The sequence below is a fragment of the Dasypus novemcinctus genome, chromosome 10, assembly GCF_030445035.2.
Source record: "Dasypus novemcinctus isolate mDasNov1 chromosome 10, mDasNov1.1.hap2, whole genome shotgun sequence".
Taxonomy (NCBI): Eukaryota; Metazoa; Chordata; class Mammalia; order Cingulata; family Dasypodidae; genus Dasypus; species Dasypus novemcinctus.
Window position 1 is genome coordinate 96,222,960 of NC_080682.1, and position 13,505 is coordinate 96,236,464.

A 13,505-nucleotide genomic window follows, 5' to 3' on the forward strand; every position below is an offset into this window, starting at 1 on the left:
CCTCCCAATCAACCTCCTCCCTATTGGCCTGGCTCACCTCCCCTCTTGTAACATGGCTGGGTCCCCTCCTCAGCCCCTTAATCGCTCTCCTTTTAATCTGTGCATTTGCGCCTTGCCTCCTTAAATTTCTCCAAGAAAGGATGAAGCAAATCTCGGCCCATGTGATATATCTTGCCACTGTTCGTCAGTACCAACCTATCCGGACCGAAGAATGAACAACCAACCTTTGAAAATGCAAATTTCATATGTTGTTTCATTTGCTATCCTGTACCCTAATAGCATTTCTTTGCCTGTTTTCCCCTTACAGTCACCACCTCCCTTATCATGGCTTAACCTTCTCTGTTTAATCTATATCACTGAACGGCTTCGGCAAAGATCCAGTGGCTCAAACGAGCAATGGACACCCTGGCCTGACAAGACTGGGGCAGGTGTGGCCACATCCACCAATCTCAGTACATCATGCTTGTCATACATGGTCTATGAGGGCTCCCCGTTATAGCTTGCTGTAATTGCAAGCCATCTGTCACCGAGGTGCTGGACTGGTTAGCCAATGATGGGCAACTGGGCTGACCCATCAGTCAACCTAAGACAGGGACATGGCCTTTTGCTGCCACGATTCCCAATGACGGGTAAGACTGATCGCATACCGGGTAAGATGAATTGCTTACCAGGTGCAGCCCTGACCTGAGATAGGCACAGCCCCCCTTTCAGCACGGGAGCACCTTGCAGCCGCATGCCACTACTGAAAATAAGCCCTGCTCCAATGTGAGTCGCCGCTGGCTGTTCCTTTCTTCAATTCATAACTCATTAAACAGAAAAGGGGGGCCTGTGGGGAGCCATCCGCTGTGAGACCCATCTACAGCCTCCCACAACATGGTGGATCTCACAACATGGCAGAGTTCACAAATCTGCCCTGTCATTTCCTTATTCTTCTCCTCCCTGCTTCTTTGTTCTCCCTCTCCCGCCACTACTCAGGTGATCAAAGCATGAAACTCCGCAGACCCGGTGGAAGCTGTCGGCCAATCCCCTCCTTGGACGTCTGCCACCCACAAGACCAGCCTATCACCTATGTATGTCCTGGCCCGCGGGACAGCAACAGAGACCCGAAACCTGCCAAGAAAGAATGGTGGGACAAGAGACACAAAGAATGACAGCAAGACAGGGTTCTGATCAAAGTGCAACTTTATTAAAGGGGGCAAAGTACATATACCCTCGGGTGGGGGAGGAGCGGGGAGTGAGGTAGTAGAGGCTAAGGATTGGTTGTTGCTGTCTCCGGGGTGGGACGCCGGGGTGGAAGGCAGACCTTAGTTTCGGGCCTTGCGCCTGCGCACTATCTTATCAGCCTGGGCAGTGGCGGGAAGACAGAGAACAAAGAACTGAGGAGGAAGAAGAATGAGGAAGTAACAGGGCAGATTTGAGTTCTGCCATGATGTGGGACCCGCCATGTTTTGGTGAACTAATTATAGCTTACTCAAATAGGAAAGTTGGCTCCGCTCTGGCGGCCGTGCTGCTGGCTCTGCTAAATTCGGTGTGTGCTCATTTTTACTGCCCCCAACATCTCCTCCCTTTTTCTTTTATTAGCACAGTATTTCTCGTACGGCTAGCTGAGGGAAGTAGAGGCCTCACTTCCCTGATGTGGATGGCTCTGATTTTTCGGGAAGGGGTGTTATTGAGTATGCAGTAAAGGCAGATGGAATGAGGGGGGGCTGTGCCTGATTTGGGTCGGAACCGCACCCGGTGAGCCGTTTCAGCTCACTCACACACGTGACCAGTCTTACCTGTCATGGGGAGGCATGGCAGCAAAAGGCCATGTCCCTGTCTTAGGTTGACTGTTAGGCCGGTTCAGTTGCCCATCATTGGCTAGCCAGTCCAGCTCCCTAAGCATTCAGAATGCTATCGACGCATCCCGCCTGTCTATGCAGGCCGAATGTGGTTGAAGCACCCTGCCTAGTGGCCTTAGCAAACAGAGCATACCCCTGTAACAATGAGGCATACTTCTCAGAGATCAGTTAGGTTGTGCTTACCTCTAACTGTCTCCTGCAGTGCTGTGCCTGGCACTCAGCAGCTTATTGGTGGGGAGGATTCATCCAGGAAGGGAGACAGTCTGCATGGTCCATGGACACACCTTGATCAGCGAGGTGGAGCCAATGGTAATGTACCTGGATAGGCTTACCAAGAGTGGAGTCAATTTGGTCCTTAACTAACTGAATAATTCTTTTTACGGCCCAAGGTCCAAAAGACAATATGAGGAGTATAGTTATTAGTGGGCCCAATATGGGAAGAATATAAGGGAGGATTCCATTAAACCCCCAGGAGAAATTTCCTTGGGTTTCTCTTTCTCTTTTACGTTTTGCTAGCCCCTCCCTCACTTGGGTCATGTTATCTCTAATGAGGCTGGAATGATTAACATAAAAACAACACTCTTCCCCTAAGGCTGCGCAGAGCCCTCCCTCTTTAAGGAAGAGGAGGTCTAAACCTCTGCGATTTTGGAGCACTACTTCGGACAGAGAGTTTAGGGATTTTTCTAAGTGGGAAATGGAGCTTTCCAGACGAGTTATGTCTTCGTCAATGGCTCTCCGGATAGAGGAGAGGGAAGTTTGTTGTGAGGTAAGGGCTGCAATCCCTGTCCTGGCTCCAGCAAGACCTAAAAGGGAAGCAATTGTAATAGCAGTGATAATTTCTCTTTTCTGTACATAGACTGGCGAGAAATAGTGTTGCCAGGAATCAAAGAATTGGTTATCATTATGAAAGTAAATGTGGGGAAGTATAATGGTAAGTACGCAAGTTTCTTTGGTATGATTAAGAGTTTGGATACTGAGGCATGGGGTGAGGCCGGTAGAGGAACACAGCCATTTTGTGTTATTATGGGGTACTAGGAACTGGGCAGTTGCTTCAGGGGTAGCGGTGAAATTGCAAAGAGTTTTCATGGAAGAAACGATAGTACCCCCGATCTTAGTGACGCAAAACCCGCTCTGAGAGACTGACTGAATTGTCAGCCTTATTCTCGTTTGTTTCCAGCTACAGAAGGCAGGATTGCTACTTGTGGAGGTTTGGTAAGAGGCATTGGTGGCTATAGCCTCATAGTATGGTGCCGCGGAGGAGAAGCACAACCAACAATTTTTTTGTGAGATTGGGGTTGGAAGAGTTTAGAGTTTAGAGAGAGGAATGTGGCATTAAGGAGGGCAATGAGCGGGTTATGCAGACTCAGCGAAGGTACGTCAGAGGAGACATTAGAGGAGATGCTAGAACGAGAAATGTTAGGGTGAGTATAATGAGACAATGGGTTGAGAACTGAATTAGGGCCGACTGGAATGGGGGATGGTGAGGAGATGGCTGGGTTTTTTCTTATAAGGAAGAAGGCACCAGCATCATGCCCATTCATGAAGAGCCGTATTCCCCATGTGCGGCCAGCAAGCCATTGTACGTCACTGGGATTTTTTACTTGTAGGGTGAGGTTGGTTTGCCGCGGGGAGAGTTGACGACTGAGTAACTTAAGGTTGGGGTCATAATTCGGGGCTCCCTGCCATCCGACTGCCATAGATTCGCACCCCCAGGAGGGGCAATAATAGTGTGCAGGGTCATGGCAGGAACGGGAGGAGGAGCCTGCTGAAGAAGGACAGATATAATAGCCTGAAATTGGAGGTCCCCCGGGGCCTGGGACAGCACCTCCCCCGCCGCCATAGCAGCCCTGTCCCTGGCATCCCGGGTAACAATCGGGACTTTGGCCTGTAAGGCGGCAAAGGTGAATAGAGAAGATAGGGGAGGTGGAGGTGACCTTGTATTGAAGTAATTTCTCCTGTTGCCAAAGGCTCAATGTCCAAATAAAAGGTTGGTGGTCAGGGTTGGTGAATGTAATAGGGAGACAGAGGAGGAAAAGAGAGATAGTTTTAAACAGTGAAAGGCTCACGGAACCCATTATGGGAGGAAGACAACAAGGGAGATGAAGATGGAGACAACAAGCAGAAAGGCGACAGCAAGGAGAATTCGTTGGCTGAGGTTCCAGTCCTTCGGGGTGGTAGAGGCTAGGCAGATGGCAGAAAACACTGTTAAAAAGACAAAGGTTATGAGAAAGAAATAGAACAGAAATGGTTGCGAAGGGAGTGAGAGAAGCATTTGCGCTTTGATTGGAGATCACCTGGTCGTTGATTGAGGCGGGAGGCTTCTCCAAGGTGGGTTTGTGAGGACCGGATCAGGCACGTCTGGTTGAGGCAGCGTGTTCTCTTATTACAGGCTGTTGCAATGACAGGGGCTTCTTGCGATTCTTAAGCGACCTGTAAAAGAAAAGAGAAAGTTTTTTCTCAGGGGGAAATTATCTCCCTGGAAGAATTAGTTTGTGGTTGGGAAGACGGGGGGTTGACTTGTTTTATTAGTCTTTCTGGTAGCCAGCGAGGGCCGTTCCCTTTTTGATCGTATATGCAGGCGGAGCCTCATCCCCAAATGATCACGGGGTCGGGCCGTTCCACTGTGATGTTAAAGAGTCACACCACATGACTGTGGCCTGCTGCGTTTGAGAAGCAGGGTGCCAATGTCTATCGGTGGCAGATTGCCCATTTATATCCAAAGTAAGGAAATTGAGAACAAAGAGAGCGTGGTGCAGGAGGTCTCGGGGCCACTGTTTGGAGAGGCTGAGCGAGCTCTCAGCCAGGCGGCTTAGAGCGTTCTTTAAGGTGCGATGGGCACGCTCTATAATACCTTGGCCCTGGGGGTTATATGGTATGCCTGTAATATGATTAATCTGTAGCTGTTGGCAGAAGGTTTGAAAGTTCTTTCCGGTATATCCCGGTCCATTGTCTGTTTTAATAACTTTGGGTTGCCCTAAAATGGAGAAACAGTGTAGTAAATGGGATATAACATGTTTTGAGGCTTCCCCGGATTGCAAGCTAGCCAGGATGAAGCCGCTGTAAGTGTCTATACAGACATGGATGTACTTTAGTTGCCCAAAACTAGTGAGGTGAGTAACATCCATTTGCCAGACTTTGTTTGGGATAAGTCCCCTGGGGTTAACTCCTAAGTGGGGGACTGGTAACTGGGTTACACAATTTTTACAGGTTTTAACAGTTTCCCTAGCTTGTTCCCTAGTGATATTGAACTTTTGACGGAGTGTGTTTGCATTTAGGTGGTGTTGAGCGTGGGCTTGTGTGGCCAAGGTTAAAGGAGTAGAGAGGGCAATGCATGTTAGCCGGGTGGCAGCGTCTGCCAATGCATTTCCTTTGGCTAAAGGTCCCGGGAGGTTCTGGTGGGTGTGAAGATGTCCTATGAAAAATGGGTGTTGTCTTGCAAAAATGGCTTTCTGAATTTCAGAGAATAGTGGTACTGCATTGCTTGATGGCTTAATAAAGGGGGTTGTTTCTAACAAAGGCAGTGAGTGAGCTATGTATGCGCTGTCAGTGTACAAGTTAAATGACTGACTTGGGAGGTGAGAAAAGACCTGCAAAACTGCATAGAGTTCAACAAGTTGAGCTGAGGTGTAAGGGGAGGGCACAGAGAAAACCTGGTCTTGGATAACGTAGGCGGCGGTTCCGTTTGCTGAGCCGTCAGTGAAAACCAGGAGAGCTGGGTTAATGGGTTTTTGTTTTGTGATTTTTGGAAAGGTGAACGGGTGAGTTTTTGCAAACTGAATTAATGGATTAGCTGGGTAATGATTGTCAATGTTGCCTACAAAGGAGGAGCATGCTATGGCCCACTCATCGTCAGTTTGAAAAAGCCAATTGACCTGCTCTTGTGTGTATGGGACGATAAGGGAATCCGGGTCTTTGCCAAAGAGTTGGCAGCTGGTTTGTCTGGCCTTGGTTATGAGCGTAGCAATAAGAGAAAGATATGGCGAGAGCACCCGGGGAGGGGTAGCTGAAAGATGAATCCAAAGCAATGGGCGACCCTGCTTGTCTTGCTGGTCATGAGGGGACTGCCAAAAAACGCCTGTTGGTGTGTGAGTTGTAGCCAGCACTATAAATGTTAAAGGATGGCGATAGTCTATTTGATAGCAAGTTTGCGTTTGGATGGCCTGATTTATGACCTCGAGCGCTTGTGCCGCCTCTATGGTTAAACTCCTACGAGAGGAGGGGTTGGTGTCTCCCTTTAAAATTTCATTGAGCGGAAGGAGCACTTCGGTAGGTACTCTGAGATAGGGGCGAAGCCACTGAATGTCCCCCAGGAGCTTTTGGAAATCGTGCAGCGTTAGCAAATGGGAGGTTTGTAACTTAATGTGAGGGATTAGGACCTGCTGATCCCAGAGTTCGAACCCAAGGTATGAAAAGGGATTAGAAGTTTGTACTTTATTAGGGGCTATTGAGAGACCTCTTGCTGTTAGGTGTTTGAGAAGGCTTTGGTAGCAGGAATGAAATTCAGTAGGGCATGACCCTGCCAGCAGGATATCATCCATATAATGGAGAATATAGATTTGTGGCCAGGCCTGCCTAACCGGTTAATGGTTGTGGCAACATATTTCTGGCACAAGGTGGGGCTGTTTGCCATTCCTTGCGGTAAGACTTTCCACTGAAATCTAGGCATAGGGCCCTGAAAGTTAATTTGGGGGACACTGAAGGCAAAATGCTGTCTATCCTCAGGATGAAGAGGTATTGAGAAAAAACAATCCTTCAAGTCTATAACGATTTTATGAAAGCTTGAAGGGATTGCGACTGGTGAAGGAAGGCCAGGCTGCAAAGCCCCCATAGGGATCATTGCTTTGTTAACGGCCCGTAAATCTTGTAATAGTCTCCATTTACCAGATTTCTTTTTTATGACAAAAATAGGGGTGTTCCAGAGAGACTATGTGGGCTCAATATGTCCCGCAGCAAGTTGTTCCTGTACTAACTCTATAGCGGCCAAGGTTTTCTCTAAGGTTAGTGGCCATTGATCAACCCACACTGGCTGTGTATTTTTCCAAGAAAATTTTTCAGCATGGGGTACAGGAATGTCAACGGCCATTATGTTAAATCCTGCGGGAACCCAAGTCCCGCTTTACTTGCATTAGGTTTTACTGAGATAGGCTGTTTAATGCCTTGACTGTCTTTGCCTAAGCCCTTGCCAGGCAGAAAGTCCATGTTAAGCATTTGGGCAGCGACGGTGTTATTAGGGCTGCACATAAAGACTTTCATTTGAGAGAGGATATCTCTGCCCCATAAGTTAATGAGAAGATTGGGCAGTACGAAAGGAGTAACTGTGCCCTTATTGCCTTTGCTATCCTCCCAGTTCAGGGTTTGTGAGCTTTGGAGGGGGTTGGTGCTTTCCCCTATCCATTGTAAATGAGTGGCTGCTACAGTAAGGGGCCAAGATTTAGGCCAGTGATTAGAGGAAATAATGGTAGCATCGGCTCCTGTGTCTAATATTCCCTCAAAAGATTTGCCATTCAGTTTTAGTTTTAAAGTGGGTCGGTTATGAGTTATGGCTTGGACCCAGAAAGTATCAGAGGAGCTGGGACTTTCGTTGGTGCGCTGCAACTTTTTGAAATTGGAATTAGCCTGATGTAAGGAGAGGATGACAAGCTGTACTATACGAGTGCCAGTGGGTACTGGGACTATGTTATACGAGGTGGCTGCAATTATTTTTATTTCGCCTATGAAATCATTATTTAATACTCCTGGGAGGACTTGAACTCATTTTAAGGAGGTACTGGCTCTCCCCAATATAAGGCCGAATGTATTGGGGGGCAATGGCCCGTACACTCCTGTTGGAATAAGGACAGGGCTGGAGTCCAGGGTTAATACTGATTCGGAGGCGGCACAGAGGTCCAATCCTGCACTCCCTGCTGTTGCTCTCCATAGATCTGCGATGTAGCAGCGTGGTGAATGGTTGGGAGGGCTGGTGCCGTGGGTTGAACAAACCGTGTAGCCCCGGGGTTTGTTCGGGGTGAGGCCTGGGGCTGGCCCCGCTGGGAGTTTCCCTGCCACCGGGGTTTGAGTGGTAGGTTATTAATATCTGTATGAGAGCGGCACTCTGAAGCCCAGTGATACCCCTTTTTGCACCTTGGGCAAACAGTGGAGGGGCATGGCCTAGCACCAGGGATAACGGGCTGAAGCATTGCAGGAGCCTTCATAGGGCAATCCTTTGCAAAGTGCCCAGGTTGCTCACAATTAAAGCAAGAAGATGAGTTGGCTAAAGTTTTCTTTAGGTCTTTTTTAAAACTTTGAAGTGCTGCACCAATGGCCATGCCCATGGTTTTGGCAGGCGTAACATTTGCACATAGGTGCACCCAATTAGAAAGATCAGTGTTACGAAACGGGCGGATGGCCTGTTGGCAAGGCTCATTTGCATTTTCAAAAGCAAGTTGCTTAATAAAATCACACCCGGTTTCCGTGTCACCAAACAGATGTTCGGCTGTGGCTTGCAGCCGACTAAGGAAGTCAGCAAATGGTTCTTCTGGCCCCTGAGTTAATTTTGCCAGAGAAGAAGTTGGGTGATTTTTTATTGGCAATTTTTTCCAGGCCTTAAGGGCCGCCCTCTGAATTTGAGAAATGAGCCCTGCGCTGAACCGGGCCTGGGCTGCACTGGACTGGGCGGAGCCTTGGCCCATGAATTTTCTTACTGTCCAGCCTTTTGTTTCTTCCCTTTTCTCATAGTGTATAGCATATTCTCTGGCCGCTTCCTCATAATGTGAGCGCCAAGTAATGAAATCTCCCCTGGAGAGCACAGCTTTAGCTAGCTGGAACCAATCGTTAGGTGTTAATTCCTTATCGCCCAGTGCCTCTATTAGGGCAAGGGTGAATGGAGCAGTGGGCCCATATGAATGAACTGCCTTTTTAAATTTTTCAATGGATTTGAAACTTAAAGGAAGATATACGTCGGGGGAGGTGCTGCGCCGCCGTGCATGGGTTCTTGCCCTGAGTGGGGTGGGTTCTGGTCTGGTAGACCGGGGTTCAAGTTCATTTTCCCCGGGCTCTGGCCTGCTAGATGGACCGGGCTCTGGCCTGCTAGATGGACTGGGCTCTGGCTCACGGGTTTGCTTCTTCCTAGTGTGGGTTTGAGGTTCATCCTCCCTGGACTCATCAGTACTATTGTCAGAGAGGGCTAGGTTTCTGTCAGGAATGGGAGGGCGGAGTTTAGCAGAAGTGGACCGCCCACTCCGGAGAATGGGGAAGGCGAGCAAAGGGTCCTTGCTTTTGGTATCGGGAAGTGAGATGCTTATAAGAGTTTGAGTGAGCTCCCGAATACTGCGAATTTCAGCGCTAAGCTCGCTAATCTCAGAAGGACCTGAAAGAGTGGGAGGTTGCTGAAGGTTTGCAAGGGAAGGCATTAAAGCCAAAGGATATAAAAACGGAGGATTTAGATTGGAAGAGGTTCCATATGGGGGGGGTTTAAAGGGCGGGAATGAGAGCGGCTCAAGGTTACATTCCATGTTCTTATCAGGGGTCTTTGGATTGTCCTCACCATTTCCATCCTCGGGAGAGGGGGCGGAAGGTGTGGCAGGGTGAAGGGGCTCAGTATCTGCATAGCCGAGGGAGATTAGGCTAAGGGGTGAACCTGGATGTGAGGGGTGGGGCTGTGAGTGCAATTCAGACCTTTTATCACAACCCGAAGGGGGCCAAGAGCTCAACTTTAAGGCAGTTTCCCCTTCTGAGACTAGATTCTTTATATCAGGGGGTTGGGGTGTAATTCCAAGTATACCCTGTATTAGTTGCCAGTAATTGAATGCAGTGACGGGGACTCTCTGAGGTCCAAAGGTTTTGTAATAATCAGTTAAACAATTGTCTACTCTGTTCCAACATTTTTCATCTATTGTGCCCTCCTCGGGAAACCATGGACAGGTTTTGATAACAAACTTAAAGAACTCAGTTAAACTTTTCTTTTTAACCTTAACTCCTCGTGTCTTGAGTGCCTCCTTTACTTGGCAAAGAAATAATGAGTGTGAGGATTCTGCTTGTCCCATGATTACAAAGAAGTGAAGCGAAATAGAGTATTTCGCTTACCCGCTTGGCCACCACCAATGATTGAAGGATTTACGGGTTGGTGCAAAGCTGTTCCCTTTCCGCCGCTGGGAGCATTTCGTCGGCTGATGTGCTGGGAGTACTCCCTTCCTGGGTGAAGCGATGTTCTTTTCTCAATTACAGGGAACTGTCGGGCCCCACACTGGGCGCCAAACTGTCCCGGCCCGCGGGACAGCAACAGAGACCCAAAACCTGCCGAGAAAGAATGGTGGGACAAGAGACACAAAGAATGACAGCAAGACAGGGTTCTGATCAAACTGCAACTTTATTAAAGGGGGCAAAGTACATATACCCTCGGGTGGGGGAGGAGCAGGGAGTGAGGTAGTAGAGGCTAAGGATTGGTTGTTGCTGTCACCGGGGTGGGAGGCAGACCTTAGTTTCACGCCTTGCGCCTGCGCACTATCTTATCAGCCTGGGCAGTGGCGGGAAGACAGAGAACAAAGAACTGAGGGGGAAGAAGAATGAGGAAGTAACAGGGCAGATTTGAGTTCTGCCATGATGTGGGACCCGCCATGTTTTGGTGAACTAATTATAGCTTACTCAAATAGGAAAGTTGGCTCCGCTCCGGTGGCCGTGCTGCTGGCTCTGCTAAATTCGGTGTGTGCTCATTTTTACTGCCCCCAACATATGTACATGTTCCCTTCCCTCACTATATATCCCCATGTTTTACCCCCAATAAACGAGGCTTGATCAGAATCCTGTCTTGCCTCCATTCTTCTAGTCCCCTATCCCATTCCTTTCCACAGGTCCTAGAACTCGCCCCCGCCAGTTCGGAGCAGGTCACAATTTTTGCCTTTGCACTATAATTCTGGTTTTCTGAATTATTATGTTTGTCTTGAATTTTATGGTTTTAGAATATCTTTTTGATATTCTTTCTTTCTCACTTTCTCTTCCTCTCTGCTCCTTTTATTTTTGGTAAATTCCAATTTTCAGGTGCAATTCCTCATAGCTTCATTTTTATCCATCTATTTCTCTATTTTTTGACACATTAACATCATCATTTGGAAATCCTTGACAACTAATTCTAATATACAAAGTAATAGTGGGTTTGTTTCTATTAACTTTTTTTTAAAGATTTATTTTACTTTTTATCCCCCCCCAACCCTGCTTGTGTTCGCTTTCTGCTCTCTGTGTCCATTTACTGCACATTCTTCTGTATCTGTTCATCTTCTCTTCTCATCTTCTCTTCTCAAGTCACTGGGAAATGATCCAGGGCCCTTCTGACATGGGAGAGAGGCACCAAATCACTTGATCCACCTCAGTTTCCTGCTCTGTTGTGTCTCTCTGTGTCTCCTTTTTGCTGCTTTATCCTGTTGCATCATCTCTCCATGCAGTCCAGCTCTCTGCTCCGGCCAGCTCACTTTAACCAGGACTCCCTGGGAACTGAACCTGGGACCTCCTATATGGTAGATGGGAGATCAATCACTTGACTACATCTGCTTCCTTCTATTAATTCTTAAATTCTTTCCTTGGTTTTGAATTGATTTTTCAGATATTATGATTTTGTGAAAGGCATATGATATTGTTTCTTCCAGTGACAGTTTACCCTTTCCTCTCTGATAAACCTGTACAAGGTCTTTTCAGTTTAACCTAATCCAGGATTTGGCTGGGTTGGAGTTTATTTTACCATTTATATGGAAGTGGGTGGAATTGTATCTAGGTTTGAGTTTCCAAACTTTCTGCTGAAAACTGATTATGCCCAGAAAGCTTCAGTTGTCTGTGTATTAATGCTTGTGTGCCCAGGAAGGCAAGACTGCCCAAAACTCCCTTAATTTTTCAAATATCTTCTGCTTTGGTTTTTGGCCTTCTGTTACATGTAGTTGCAGAATTCAGAAAATGTTTTGAGGATAAACCAGAAATGTGTCAGGCTGAGATTTCTAATACTCCTGTCTCACACTTGAGTTGCTTACTTTATTTTTCTTATGCCTTGCCAAAACCTCTGTCATTCTTATGACCCTCAACAATAGTGCTCTGCAGAGAATTCTAAATTATCAGTCTCTTGTCCTATACCTAGAAATGAGAAAAGGTCATCAGATAAATGTGGCTAAGAAAATCAGCTTTCTCTGTCTTCTGATCTCTTCTAAAATTTTAATGCTCCAGAAGGTCTCCAAAGACTTCAAATTTATTTTTAAATTTTAATCTAGCTTTTCTACTTGTTCAGCATGGAAACTTTGTCCCTAGCTAATCCCTTCTAACTTTCTTGAGTTTATTTTCATTTGCATTAGATACAAGGATATTTTTATTAACCTTATTTTAAAAATTATTAATGTATTTGTCCTATGCTTAGAAAATGAGGCCAATCACAAAGTTTATACAGGGACTTTTAAATGTTGGAAAGTATTTCTAATGTCTATAAATATGAAAAAACAATTAACAAGTTAACCAAAAATATTCTATATACTGTAAAAAATCCAAATAATTTCCCCCTTTGAATAATACATTTGTATGTAAATTGATAGGAGTTTTATAGTAAAAACTCAAAGCAAAGTGTTTCTTTCTCTCTCTTCCAATTTTTTCATCAGAGTTAACCAATTTTAAGTGATATGATATTCATACATTTTTATATATCTGAATGTATGTAGAGATAATTTAAATAAAATTTAATCATACCATGAACATTTTTTGCAGCAGTATTTCACCTGATGTTATAATATTTGCAACATTATAAATTGAAACTTTTGGGACCTCATTTTTTAAAAAATTCTATTATATTGTACATAAGAGAAATACCATGACTAATTTGATCATTTTCCTTTTTTTTTATTTGCTCCCTCCCCCTTTGGGGTCTTTTGCATGCTGTCTGCTCTCTGTGTTCATTCAGTGTGTGTGTTTCTGTGTCTGTATTTATTTCCCCTCCCCCCTTGTGGCTTGCTTGCTGTCTGCTCTCTGTGTGCATTCACTGTGTGTGCTTCTGTGCTATTGCTTGTCTCCCTTTTTGTTGCGTCACCTTGCTGAGTCGGCTCTCTGTGGTGCTTGTGGGCCTGACAGCACTCTGCTGTATCTGCAGGGCTGGGTGGCTCTTCACAGCGTGCAGGTGAGCCTGCCTTCACAAGGAGGCCCTGGGACACAAACCCAGGGCCTCCCATATGGTAGACAGGAGCCCAACTGATTGAGCCACAGATGCTTCCCATCATTTTCCTTTTAATATAAGTTTCACACATATTAATGATGCAATAAACATTTGCGTATATACACAGTTGTACAGGCATTTTTCCTTACTATATTAATAGAAATAGAATTTGGGGATAAATGTTTGTTTTGTAAATTTTATAGATAGCATCATTTCATCTAAGACAAACTTCCATAAACAAAATTTTCTATTCTGCATTGCCAAATGTAAGAAAAGTAACAATTTTGATAGTCAGAAGTTATGCCTCATCTTCACAAAACCAATGAATTTTCACACTAATTTTTAATTCATGTAAGATTTTGCTTTTGTTCAACAACTGAAAAATATGAATTATTTATCTCTAAATAGAGCTTGTATTAAGCAACTTATTGTTTTTTCATGATGTACTGGTTTTTGTTTTTGCTTTTTTCATTTAATATGTTACCATAAATACATATGTTAATTTCTGACCTTAT

The 13,505-nt window shown here is 45.8% G+C and overlaps 1 protein-coding gene across 1 annotated transcript; it reads right to left on the reverse strand.

Annotated features, from left to right (window-relative positions):
- Positions 1 to 7,696: 7,696 nt before the first annotated feature.
- On the reverse strand, positions 7,697 to 9,862 carry LOC131280237 (endogenous retrovirus group K member 8 Gag polyprotein-like). The gene has a single exon (XM_058306339.1). The coding sequence runs from the start codon at positions 9,860 to 9,862 to the stop codon at positions 7,697 to 7,699; it is 2,166 nt and encodes a 721-aa protein (XP_058162322.1).
- Positions 9,863 to 13,505: the final 3,643 nt, after the last annotated feature.